Source organism: Cygnus atratus, chromosome 2 (assembly GCF_013377495.2).
Source record: "Cygnus atratus isolate AKBS03 ecotype Queensland, Australia chromosome 2, CAtr_DNAZoo_HiC_assembly, whole genome shotgun sequence".
Lineage (NCBI taxonomy): Eukaryota > Metazoa > Chordata > Aves > Anseriformes > Anatidae > Cygnus > Cygnus atratus.
Window position 1 is genome coordinate 99,040,661 of NC_066363.1, and position 13,619 is coordinate 99,054,279.

The following is a 13,619-nucleotide window of genomic DNA, read 5'->3' on the forward strand; positions in this document are numbered from 1 at the left end:
CAAACTGAAATGTATCCTTTTACTGCTTTGCATATTTAGGGCCATTCAAAAGCACGATGAAAATATTCTTCATGATAAGACCTACACACGAGATGGTAAAAAGTACACTAACTTTTACTAAATGTTACAATCAATGATGTAACTTATGTAAGTAGGGTTGCTTTGTCATATATTGATAGTTACCTCACTTTCACATCCACATTAACTTGATTTTAAATGCAATTAATACATATAGTCAAGGAAGACTAATGGACTACATTCTGCACTTAACCTGGTGGACATTTTCAAATGGCACAAGTGACCAGTGCAAACCTATTTTGCATTGTAAACGACTAAATAAATCTTAATGGATTAAGAATGATCAGCTATCAACACACAAGGGAAATTAAGTGCTGAAATGCCTACATTGATTATTTTAAATTATTAGCCTTACTCTGTTCTTGAATTTGTATGCTTTTAGTGAGCTTTAACACATTTACAAGACTTATTGACTATAATTACAAGAGAATTCAAGTAATGGACACATCAATTATAAGCAACATGTCTTGACCAGACAGTTGCATAAAGAATTCTAAAGAGAGCTCCATTAGCATCTTCCCCTTTAGTTTTATTCAGTTTTATCTGCTGTAAGAGGGCATATTAAGGGCTTATACAGCTGCTCTGACCATGTGAACACGACTGTCCCTCTAAAGACTTAATGCTGCATTCGAAGTTGGACATTAGCTGCAACAATCCAGATAACTGCATTATTGACAGGCCAGAAGTAACGCTGAAAGTATTAAGTAGGTGAGTTATTGGCATCCATGAATACTGCAGTTATAGTAAAATGCTTTGAAAGGTTTGAAATACAACGTCCATGTTCCCCAAGATTAATTTTGGACTTTGTTGTCCAGTCATGCCCTTGCCTTTTCATAAAAAACTTACAAAACTATTTTAGGATTATGCCAGGAATTACCATACTTCCATGTTTCTTTTTTCTTACCTTTTTGTTCTCTTCCTTGTAACCATGCACTAAGTTTCAAATACTGCATGAATTTAAACTATAGCTTCCATAATAAGCCATTATTTAAAAGTACAGTAAAATAAACCTTACAGTTTTAATGAAAATATGTTCATTGAAATGTGAATTTATTATTCAAATCCACTCATAAATTCAACCATGGAGACACCACTTGTCTAAGCAGAGCTCAGTGATTTAGAAAAGCTGTCTATTTAAAATAAAGAATGTATGGCAGGTTTATAGAAACATCGCAGTGAATTTTTACATAAATTTAGAACTGCAGCTTATGCATTTTTCTACAAAAATGTTTTTTAAATTTTCCACTTAAAATTAAACATAAAAATGAACCGAAAGTGTGATCAGCACGGAAACTTAATCAGATATTACATCCCCGTGCATCACATCAACATTACACGCTACCTCCCAAAAAGTCTGACCTATTCCAATTCCCATAACTTATTTCTACAATAAACTCTTGATGCTCATTATTGGTATTTATTAAGGAATGATGTATTCTCAAATGGCTATCCTGAAGCATCATGCTAAAACGCTGAAAGTATTACTGAATTGAAACGAAATAAACAATTTGGATATTAAACAACTGCAAGGAAGAGGACGTTAGAAAGGACAGCTAATTGTTCTCTTAAACCAGCACTGCTTCATTATATGAATTTAAGAACCAATTAATGATTACAATTTAGATTAAAGGGAAGGAAATCTCTGTATATGAAACAAAAAGCAGAAGGGTGACTGCGCTTAAAATGTTCTTACATTTTCTGCCCTTTGATCACCGTATTTTCATACCCCTTTAGGTAATTTTCAATTTCAACAGTGGCTCATCAGGCGGTATGAATACCAGTTCCTAAGAAACGTTAAAGAGATTAACAAGCAGAAAAAGACCAATGGTAATAATTCACTCCGTTTCAAAGAGACCACTTGCAAAGAGAGCGTTTCCATACCTGTATGGGTACGAATGTGAGCTAGGAAGGCCATGGAATTGCTACTCCTACACATCTTCCCACAGTACTTGCAGACGTTGCCTTGGTTCTCTTCCCTCTCCCTGTTTATTTGCTCAGTGTCTTCCACAATGTACTTATTCACTTCCCGCAACAGTTCCTCGTGCTGCTCTTTGATGTGGAGGAACAAGTTCTGCTCCGAATCGAAGGGCTCCGTGCACTTCACGCATTTAAAGGTAGCGCCTCCCTCGGGCAGCTCCTCCACACTTGCCTGCTCATTTCGCATGTGCCCCGCACTGGCCAAGTGCTGGTGAAGGTTGCTCTCTGTGTAAAACGATTTTCCACAGAGTAAACAATGAAAATGTTTTTCTTTTGAAGGATGTTTCATGGCTATGTGAACATTTAGTCCGCTCAAACCATCTGCTAGGAAACCGCAGTCATCACAGCGAATACGTGTCGATTCCCCAAGGGAAATTCCTTCCGACTTCTTCTTTTTCCCACTGTTTGGTGAAGTGTCTGCTTTCACTGCGAACTCACTAACTCTCACTCCACCTGACGTTTGTCCTTCATCTGAATGGTCAATGGCCTCCTCGTCCTGATGACTTTTTAATCTCACTATGGAAGGATCAAACTTGCCAAAATTTTGCATTGCCTTTCCTTTATCATCAGCACTGATAACTGTTCCTAAAGCCTCATTACTACTTTCTTGCATGCCCTCAGCTGTTGAGCCATCTGCCTCCCAAACACTGTTATTTATAGATACTTCTGCTTCATGTTGTGCTTCCATAAGGGCTTCTTCCTCCTCCCCAGTAGGATCCTCTTTGAAACTTCTGTCACCCTCTAAACTATGTATATTTTGCACCATTTCTGCAATGTTTCCAGCAAAATTTGATTGCTGTACTGCACTTTTTCTTTCTGGAAGACTTAACATAAGTGGGTTATTTCCTTTCAGTTGCATTTCTTCAAGAACGTCTGTGTTTCTACATTCTACTTCAGGGTTTTCTCTAGTTGCTTCCAAGCTTTCCTCGCCTTTTCCTGAATTCAAGTCTGTGCCACCTGAACTATTTTGATTTTCTGCTGTGCAGTCATCTGAGTTGAGCAGTTCCTCACCATGCCCATTGCTCTGCAACTCACAAGTGCCTGCTTCTTTAATGGATACCTCTTCATCAAGTTTAACAGCTTTATCTTTCTGAGGACCTTGCTGGAATCCTTCACAAAAAAGGTTTTCTCCTCCATTTTTAGCTTCCACTTCAACTCCACTTTCTACTGTAGTTTGGGAGCTGCCTTCTTTAGGTGTTTCTGGGGATGCATTTTCGTCTGAGACAATACCCTCAGTTAAGCTTTTATTCACATGATCACCTTCTGCTGCATCACTGGCGTATTTCATTTCATCTACAACAGTTTTTATCTCTCCTGCACCGGGATGGTGCTCCTCTTGAGACAAAGCAGTGCCTTCTTTAGTGATACGTGCTGCGTCTGCTTCCTCCACTGAAGAATAAACATGCGACTCTCTCCTAATTTTATGTTTCTCCGTTGCCGCATGCCTAATCATCTCTCTCCGAGTAACAGCATAGTAGTCACAAGCCATGCAGTAGTATTCAAATTGTTTTGTATGTTTTCGTTTCACATGCAACTCCAAAGAAGAAGAAGAATGAGCAGTGAAGTCACAATGTATACACCTGTTGTCGTTTGCACCCACTGCTCTTCTCTGGAAGCACGGGTCACCATCCTGGGTAATCTTTGCTGGTTCATGCAGTATGTGTTGTTTTATATTTACTGAATTGCTAGCATGCTCCAAATCTGGCAGCCTACTGGCATTTTCAGCTTTTACCTCAGCCTCTCCTTGCTCAACTTCCTGATTGTCTAAGACAGAATTTCCCAAATCTGATGTCTGGCTACCATCCTCAACATGTTCACATAGAGCAGTCACAGGGCTGCTAACCTTGTTCATGGATTCAAAATTGCCTCCTTCAGGGTTAACAACGATCTCTGAGTTCTGTTTTCCGTGTCCTTCTATTTCCACACGACTTTTATGTTTTTTGGTCGCACAATGCCGTTCCATATCTCCTTTGGTTACAGTGTAGTAATTGCAAACCTTACACAAATAGCTGTACTGATGACTGTGCTTTCGTCTGATATGAACAGTCAAGTTTGTAACACTGGAGGCCAAAAGACCACAATGGGTGCATGTCCTAGAAATAGTGCCTTTGGGTCTCCCTCTTTTCGGTGCATTAGCTAAAACCAATTCATTTTCACCAATTCTTTGATCAACTGGAACAAATTCCTTATTTCTCGATATGTTTTCCACAGTAGAAGATGAAACATGTATAATTTCTTTATCTAACTCTGTGTTCCCACTCCCAGAAATGGAAGGATCCATCACTGTTTTAATACCACCAACACCAACGCAAACCTTTTCAATGCATTCCTCAAAACGTAGTCCAATATTGTTTTTTCTGGCATTTTCAAGGTGCTTGCTTCTTTTGATATGCTTCTCCATTCCTTCCTTACTCAGGGAGTAAAGATTACATGCTTTGCAAAGAAAGTGATACTCCTGTGCATGTCGGAGTTTTATGTGCCTTGTAAGAACTGTGGAAGATCTTGTCTTATAAAAACACTTTTTACACTGAAATTGGGTTTTATTCAGAACACAATGCTTTACATCATTTCTATGATTTGCAAAGGAAGAGTCTGGAGTTTTTGGTTTCATTGATACTTCCATTTCCTTTGCAAGATTTTGGCTACTGTTTGATAGTGAGTCAGCATAACTTACCACTTGCAAGGTCGGACCACTGTTACTCAATGAAGTAGCTAGCTGAACTAATGAACTATCATGTTTCTCCTCTTTTTGATGATTTATCAGCTCTTCTTGTGTTTGAAAGAAAAGAACACAAGTTGGACAAGTATGGGACATATTATGCACTTCACTCATATGGCTTTCAAAGTTTATCATATTCAAGCTGATAAATGAACAAAGTTGACAATTAAAGCTGCAACCTCCCATCTGGTGTTTACTGTCCTGACAGTGTTGCTTCATATCTTCTTTGACTCCAGAGGAATAACTACATGTCTGACAATGAAACTGAATCCTTTTTGTATGAAACTCTACAGCATGAGTTTCCAAACTTTTTTTGTTCTGAAAAGCATGACCACAGTCAATGGAAGTATGATGAACACCGTGATCAGCAGTAAGTTTTCCTTCAGAATTTTTAGTATCTGTAGGGCTGGAAGAAAGTGTATTTGGCTTATCTTGAGTAAGATCTTGAATTTCTGAAGTATTACAAAGACTTTTATCATCTGTTTCTAATTCTGTATGTGATGTAGGGTTTGAATCACCAGGTTTAACCTGTGTGCTGGAGACATGCTTTATGTGTACTCTCTGATTTTCAGACTTGCCTCTCTTACCCAACAAATTGTACCTTCTTTTAACTTGCCTTTTTAATCTAAGAGACCTACTTCCTCCGAAAGAAGTTCTTAGCAATACAATGTTTCTCTTATGTTCCAGTCTATCAAATTTCTTTGTCACATTTAAACTGCTAACTAGCTTTTTGGTAGTTGGAGGGAGTTCTGATTTCTGCAATATACTTTCTGAGGGTCCTGGTATTTCTAGCTTTCCAGTATTAACTTCATTATTTCCTTCTACACTGGAAGAAAGCAACTTTCCTATCGTAGTATCCGTTTTTTCATCAGGAATATTTGTAGATGGTATCGTTTCAACAAGAAGTTCAGCGTTATCATTTTGTTTAGACAAGCTTACTTTTGAGCCTTTCAGTGCACTGCAAACATTTAATTCTTTTGCATCAGCAGTCCTTGCCCTTAATTTACTGCTCCCAGATTTTGCTCTCACATTTCTCTCTCTGGTTGCAGTAGATTGTTGCTTTTTAAAGGACTTTTTTGTCAATATCTGTACAAATCCTCCCCGTGCAGCAAGATTTTGGCGTCGAAGGTGTGTCTTGCCAAGGAAATGAGAATTTAGGAGATTTTTCTCAGGACTCTTAAAACCACAAAGATCACAACAAAATATCTTGGATTGCTCGTAATCTTGCTTAGCATGTGTATGTAATGTTGAACTATATTTAGTTGTGCAACTACATGTTTGCTCTTCCGATTGTTTAGAGTGGCTTTCTTGTACATGCTTTTCCATATCAGAGCAGGATGGTAATAACTGATCACATGTTTTGTCTTTAAAATCTTTGTCTATGTTTCCAACTCTATAGCCAACATTGATTTCTTCTGAAGAAGATAGCTTTTCAGGAACAGCAGCTAGCACCTCTTGTGAATGTTTGCTTTCCTTGTGAATTTTCAAGATGGCACCATCAGCACATTTGAAATCACAATGTGGGCACACAAAATTTGAATTAAATATGTTATCACCATGACAACTGGTGACTCCTTCCTTCTTTGCAGCTCCAGCTTCTATGCTACCTGCTCCTACAGCTAGGACTTTGTGCAACTTCCTTTCACTGTCCTTCACGTCTGCTGAAGAAATCAGCTTTCTTTTCCTGCAGACATTTTCAGGTCTCTCTGCTTCAACAATGTCCAGGCTTGGTGATCCTGACAATGCCCTTTTGTTTGTTCCATTCTCTTTTCTTTTCTTTTCAAGGTTCCTGAACACTTCATCTGATATGAGCCTTCTTCTCCGCTGAGATGAAGAGTCACATTCAGCATTTTCTCCTGATGCATTTTTCAGGGATCCTTTTCTCAGCTTAGTTTCCAAACTCTCATCAGCATCAACTCTCTTCTGATTATCCTCCCCATCCATTCTTAACATGGATACTGCCAACTGTAGACCATTTGGCTTAGTACCTATAAAAGAAGAGTTATTATTAATTTTTTATATACAACCAAAATTTATGAAGCTCAAGTTTAAAAAAAAATATTTTATTTTATTAAAACAAGTTTAATAAAAAAGAACAATATAGCAAATTAAAATTGTGTCAAACCTCGTGACACCTGAAACCCAAAACAACTCCTAGGCACTTGGTTCTCTATGTCATTTAAACACCATGTGACCAAGGACTGGCTTCAAAAGTGGTTCTGTAATCAAGTAACTTACCAATGAGCATTGCCAAGACTCCCATGCTTAGCAACCCTAAAAATACGTTAATTTTATTTAAGTGCTTCAATTTTTACACACTTAAACTTGGGTAGACAAGCCTAACCTTCATTTCTAGAAGCATTTTTAGGATATGTTAAACACTAACGGAGTTCAGGGAACCAGTCATGGGGCATTCAACTTTTCCTGGTCAAGAAATCCAGGATCACAAACTTAAAAGCTCCAAGGAGCAAATGACTATGACTGCAACAACAAACAAAACAAAGCTGACACAAATTACTTTAAGTATAAAGATTTCCATCCTTCCCGTTTAGATTACCTGCTAAAGAATGAGATGAAAACTGCTAACTGAGCCATGTTATAAAAGAAAATGCCACTAGTATAGCTCCCCATCGCTCCTTGAAAATCCTCTAGAAGTTCATTTCCCAGTAAAAAAGACATGAAATAACAGTGCAGAGACGCGAAACATCTTTGAATCCCAGCACAAACTCTAGCCATCCACATCCAGTTACCAAAAGCTTTCTTTCAACTTCCCAGCGTGATCTTCCTGCTCCCAAAAAGATGTCACCAGCAGAAAACTGATGCTACCAACACACTTTACAAGGGGGGCGGGGGTGGGAAATCAAATCTTGACGTTTATTACCTTTTCATTTTGATATGAAGCCATCGAGAATTGAAAGTGCATTTCATTTTAACAGATGATTAAATACTAAATGTTTATCTATGTGCTTTATGCTATGATTTAAACATCAATTTGCTGCAGATCCAAGTATCCATTTTTTTGTTCAGTTACCCATTGAATGAGGCCATGACCACAATTGTAAGTACTTCCTGACAAGATTAAGTAATTGCAACATTGATACAAGCAATGCAAGGTACAAAAAAAGTATTCAAATACGTGTCAAAAAAAATCTTGGTTTTGAGGACAAAGTAAAAAAGTGTTGAATTGGGGAAATATACCCAAATCAAATGGACTTGTTACTTACAGAAGTAAAAACAAAATTGCTTTGGGGCTTAATGATAATCTAAGGAAGGCCTGTAAGCAATTGAGTGCATAGAGTTGCATATGTTGAACAGACCTGTTTTCCAACTGCAGGCCTGTCATTGAGCTAAAATACTGACCGAACTTATACCCTGTTAGCTATACCTAGCCTTTTAAATGAGAAGGCAAAATCTCCAGATCCCAGCAGTCTTTTGGAGGCTCCAAATACTGTTTCTTTGTGTTTTTCTGATTCTTACACTGTATTATTTTTTTCCTTTTTCACTACACCATGATACATACTATCACAATTAGTTAGAATTAAAACAATCCGGTCCATATTCTCAGTTGGTGTAAGCCAATATACTGGCAGTATACTCAAAAACACCACAGCAATTAATAGCAGAGGGGAATGAAGCCTTTGAAGAGCAAGCATATCCTGAAAATGTTTATGACCACTGCTTGTGATATGGGAAAAAAAGATTAGATTAAAATTATGTTGTTTAATTGGAGTACAGCTTTATGTATATAACTTGCTTAGGAAATATCAAGAATTATTTCAGTGATGAGCACCACAAGTCCATCCTTAACTGTCTGCAAGCAGCAGCCATGGGTCCTCTGCCTCACTGCACTTCCACAGCAAGTTCCCAGCCCACCACTGAGACCTGACCACTCTTCCCTTATATGACCTGGGAGCAAAAAAGCAGTTTTTCCCTGCTGTACAAGACAATTTGCAATGTCAGACCAATCCTCCATCTTCTTTATAGGATACTTTCCTCTCAGAGCATTTAATTTATCAGAGAACCTGTCCAGCAGTGTACTAATACCTGCACTGGAAACTTCCACTATCAAAGGTTGTGTCTGGGTAATTAGTGGTTTCTCCATTGACAAAATTTCACACATCCAAGCCATATTAATAAGCAGAGGATTGGTGGCTCCTCACCACACTCTCTTCCGACATGCTTCATGCCCATTTAAAGTCATCCTATAATTTGATTTAAACCTTAAAGTGCTGTCACACCTAGATCAACCTCTGACAGAAATCGCAAACCACTTTCAGCCAGAGATACAGTAATCACCTGAGGTGGATGCTTCCCGGCTGTCACAGAAAGGTATCAGCTCCTCTCAGAACAAGCCTTTCCTGCCATACCCGCTCAGATTCAGCTCATTTCCAATAGCCACCTGCAAACCTCAAAAAAGATGGCTGCTTATTGGCATGCGGTACTCACAGGCTTAGCCTTACTTCTCGACATTTGTTCACTAACTCTCCAATAGAAGTTCATCCTACTCTACGAGCTATCAAAAAAAAAAAAAAAAAAAAACAGATTGCAATCCCAGCTCTGGCATCCATCCTTGTCTGGTTGGATTCAATTCAACTGTATTGCATCAATTAAGGGCCTGCACGTCCTTAGAAACAGAAATATATTTCCCTTATTTTATCTTTGCAAACTGTAGCCACGAACAGGTTGCTGGACAAATGTAACATGCAAAATACAACTCTCACAGATACTCCCAATAACTTCAGTGTGAAGTGAAACTAGTGACGTGTAACAGAAACGTGCAAAGTAGCTTTATGCCCCAGCCTTCTTACCTAATGCCTACAGTCCTCCAAGTCAACAGTAAATGGCCACACTCATTTCTGCCTTCATTCTGTGATAAACTTTTCCCATGCAGAGCAGAGATGCACTCCAGTTACAAATGGCACTCCTCCTGGTGAAGTCAACAGCCTGCGTCTATCGCACAGCTAACAACAGGCATCGTCAAGGCAGTAACTCCTCGAGCACACCGAACAAGTTAGGTGTAGTAACAACTGTATGCCTCCACATGCTTTGTCTCCAACCCACACTTGAGTGTTCATGAAAATAATCTCTCCCTGCACACGCTCCCCAGAGGCACATTGGTCTCTGCCCCAACCGCCATATACCCTGTGTCAAAATACTGTCACGCTGGAGTTTCCACATGCATGAAACCATAATCCATAAAGAACAAAACATAAAACAAAACATCTTTGAGGTGACTGCTGTTGCCCTGCTAAAATTACCCTTATATTAATGTAAGGACTTACATTTCCTTAAGTTCCTTTTAGTTCTCTCTTGAAGTTGCCTTTAGGACAGGAGTGTATCCTCTGAGGTAGATGGTAATGGCTATTGGCACTACTTTTTCCTGGGACCACAGTCAGTGATTTGCTGCGACGGGGCCAGTTTTCCAAACCCCAGACAAGATCTAACCCACAGCACTGAAGCACATCTCAGTTTCTCCCCACTCCGATCTTTGCTCAGACAACACCTCCGTGTCTCTAACACAACCTTGGTAGCATATGCCTCAGTTTTCTTGATGGGACAGTGGTGCCTTACACACAAAGCAAGCTTTGGGCAGAACTCTTCTCAGCTTCCTGCACAGATCTATTGCGCGAATGACTATTATTACTTGAAGGATGTGTTCAGCACACCGTAAGTCTCCTCTAGGCAAAAGGAGCCATCTTAGCACCGTTTTGCTTTTGCTTCCTGTGCTTCTTCCTTTACTATAAGCTTCTTTCCTGAAAGTGCCTGCTCAGATTTGCCACCAAACAAGAGGGCAATGGCAAAGGAACAAGCTGGTCTCAAGTCTGGACTGTCCTAATACTCAGTCTGCATAAGCTAATTCATCTCCACTCTCATCAAAGCCACGACACTAATTAATGGCTAGTCTACATTTAGTATTAGTATGGGAACTGAGACATCAAAGAAGGCATCAAAAGCACTCTGAGTTTGTACAGTCCCAGGGACCACAGCTAAAATATTATACGTATGGCTAAATGTGGGTGGTTTTTTTTTTTGCAAAATAGATCTTGGATGAAGCATTGAGTGGAACAGGGATCAGCAGCAGGAGCAAAGATTCTGCATCTGGAGTTTGATTAAGTCAACCGGCAACCAAAAAACACATTCTAGATGTAACAAGTACCTCTGCAGCCACAGCAACTTAAGCACACGCTCAAGTCCAAATCCTACATACTTTCACCATGACTGAATAAGGCTTTCAACATCAGTGTGATGCTGGCAGACTCACACAGCAGTAGAAGTGGAAAAGCACAGTTCTTGAAGTTGCTACTATCTTGATCATGGATCAATAAGCCTAAAATGCATGCAAGATGTAAGCTTTCATGCTTTTCAGTCTATCTTCAGTTTTTAAAGATTCCAGTTAAGTTTTTACAAGTAACACCAATAGGTAACCACTTAACCTATCACATCAATAAATCAGATGGGATTTTGCAGGCCCTGAGACCGCACCAATAAAATGGACAGGTACAACGCAGCAGACCACCAAGGGCACAGAATCAAGCCCAACCGAAATAGACAGCGGTCAAATCTTTGGTATTTCAGTAGCTGAAAACTCAGCTCTGTCAAACGGCCCTCTCTGAACATCACACTTGATGTTCAAAATGAAGCTGTTCTAACTCAAAAGTGGGTTGACTTTTTGTAACATAAATCTTTTGTTAATGTTCATATAAATCAAGTATAGCTGAACAGATTCTTAAAGGACATGAACAAAAATTAATTTGCCACATTAGCTTCAGGTTAACAAATTCTTCTGCTTGGAGACAGTCATACATTACTTAACGTACTTTAAGGTTCTTTGCAGCACATTGCTGTTCATAAGTTTTGAAAAGAAACCTGTTGTGGCCCGAACATTTGTGCTAAGCTCAGTAATTCTACTGGAAATATTAGCTAAGTCTTTAACATAATGCTTTTCTTCAATAATTACTCAACTATCCAAAAGAAGTTAAACATATTTTTAAGATCTTCAGAAGCAGAATGTTTATGTTACATATGCTACATCTACATCATAAAAATACCAAAACCTCACCAGGTATACGAGGAAAGATACATTTTTAAATTACAACTGCATAATACACAGGATTTTGGCTGTGACACAGAAGCCAATACAGCTAAAGATTCTCCTCTTCCTTGCACTAGGACTTCCAAATGGTCAGAATCATGGAGTTTTTGTTTTAATAATTAATCTAATTTAAAAGACACAGTCCACTGTCACAACTCATCCCTTTCTCACTACCTCCAAAGAAGAAAACGAGTAGAAAACATGAGAAAAAATCCATTTCTTAAGCTACTACTATGATTTAATACCAGTTAAGAATACAGATTTTTTTATTCTTCCTACAATGCTTTCTCGTATATTGATATTGTATTTGCTACAGCTCTATATAAAAGCATCGGTCATCTGGGGACAGAAGATCTTCTCTTTGACAGAAATAGAAAACATTTTACTGGAGTGTTTTCACTATTTTTTTTCCTCTGGTAGTCCAGAAAGCAGGATATAATTCCTCTATGCCGATAGATAAAGACAGTACAGTTGAGATTTTCAATGTGAGACTTACATTTCCCTAATCCTCAGATGAAATTTAGAAAGTTGTAATCTCAAAATCAAAAGGACAAGCAATTTAGTAATGTTCCATAAACCTGAAATGAATTGCAAAGCTCCCTAACTTGATGCTCAATACATTTTTATTTACTTCTCTTTCTGGTCATATGCCAGCTCCATAACAGAAGGAGTGTGGATGCGTATGGAAGAACCCAAAGAAAGTGTACTTACAGGTACCATATTCCACATAGATTTTTATTTTCTGTGTTAATCCTGGCATGCAAATTCCCAAAACACTTCTCAGTCAGCATATTATCATCTCCAAGTACTCAATATCCAATCTGCAGTGTTTGTAAAAGATGAGATACATTGAAAACAAAGTTTCATTTCTCTCCATTAAAAATTTCCCTTCTTCAGACAATTAATTCTTTCAATGAAATCACTGAAACAATGAAGCAATATCAATTTAAGGAGCTCCTTATATAGCCTTAACAAAACTGAATATGAACAACTCAATTCAACATGTAAACTTTGTGCCAAATAAACATTTTCTCACTTTCAAGGGCAGAACATTTGTAATCGAACTATGTGTCTTTCTCACAGTCTTACAAGGTTACATCTCTTCCTTCAGAGCAACTAATCCAAGAGAATAGTCTCTCATCGATGGAACAGACAAGACAGTATAATTGTTGGTTCAAACAGAAAAAAGATCAACTTTACTTTGAGAAGTATTTAATGCTACCAGTCACAAACATATTTTTCCTCGCAGCTGTTGGAACTTCAGGCTATGCATTGTAACCCTCTTCTTTATGTACAGCAACTCATTTTGTTAGTTTGTTCATTTGTTAGGCACCAGAACCTCCAGAGAAGACTTCCAAACAAGCTATAGGCTTTCAAAGACTAAAAACTTTGAACATCCACACTGGCGAATCTGCAGTAGTTAAAATAGCAAAATAAAAAGCCCACTGATAGTCATCACCTCAGTATCACTGAGGACTGTTAGCTCTCTGCGCTCATTAACATCGTTTTCTCATAGGCATCAGAAAGAACGTAAGGGCATCAGAGGGAAATAAATGCACTCTGCAATACTACTCACGTCCTTCTTGCTTCTGCTTCCAAACCACTGAAAGTCCTTCAGGGGGAAAAAAAGCCAAAATAGAGGAAGTCTTTACAAATGCCTGACATAAAAAATGTATATGTTAACTCGCACACACACACAAAAAAAAAAGGGGGGGTTGGGGGGGAACTTTTTAATTCATCATCACCTCACTT

At 38.5% G+C, this 13,619-nt stretch overlaps 1 protein-coding gene across 3 annotated transcripts in view; it reads right to left on the reverse strand.

The window, feature by feature from the left end:
• Positions 1-13,619, reverse strand: part of ZNF407 (zinc finger protein 407) — a 337,501-nt gene that overhangs the window by 305,589 nt on the left and 18,293 nt on the right. For all 3 annotated transcript variants that reach the window (XM_035550564.2, XM_050708975.1, XM_035550565.2), the window contains one exon: positions 1,960-6,762. In XM_035550564.2, coding sequence (XP_035406457.1) covers positions 1,960-6,727 — 4,768 coding nt within the window. In that variant the 5' untranslated portion in view covers positions 6,728-6,762. The remainder of the gene's footprint in view (positions 1-1,959; positions 6,763-13,619) is intronic.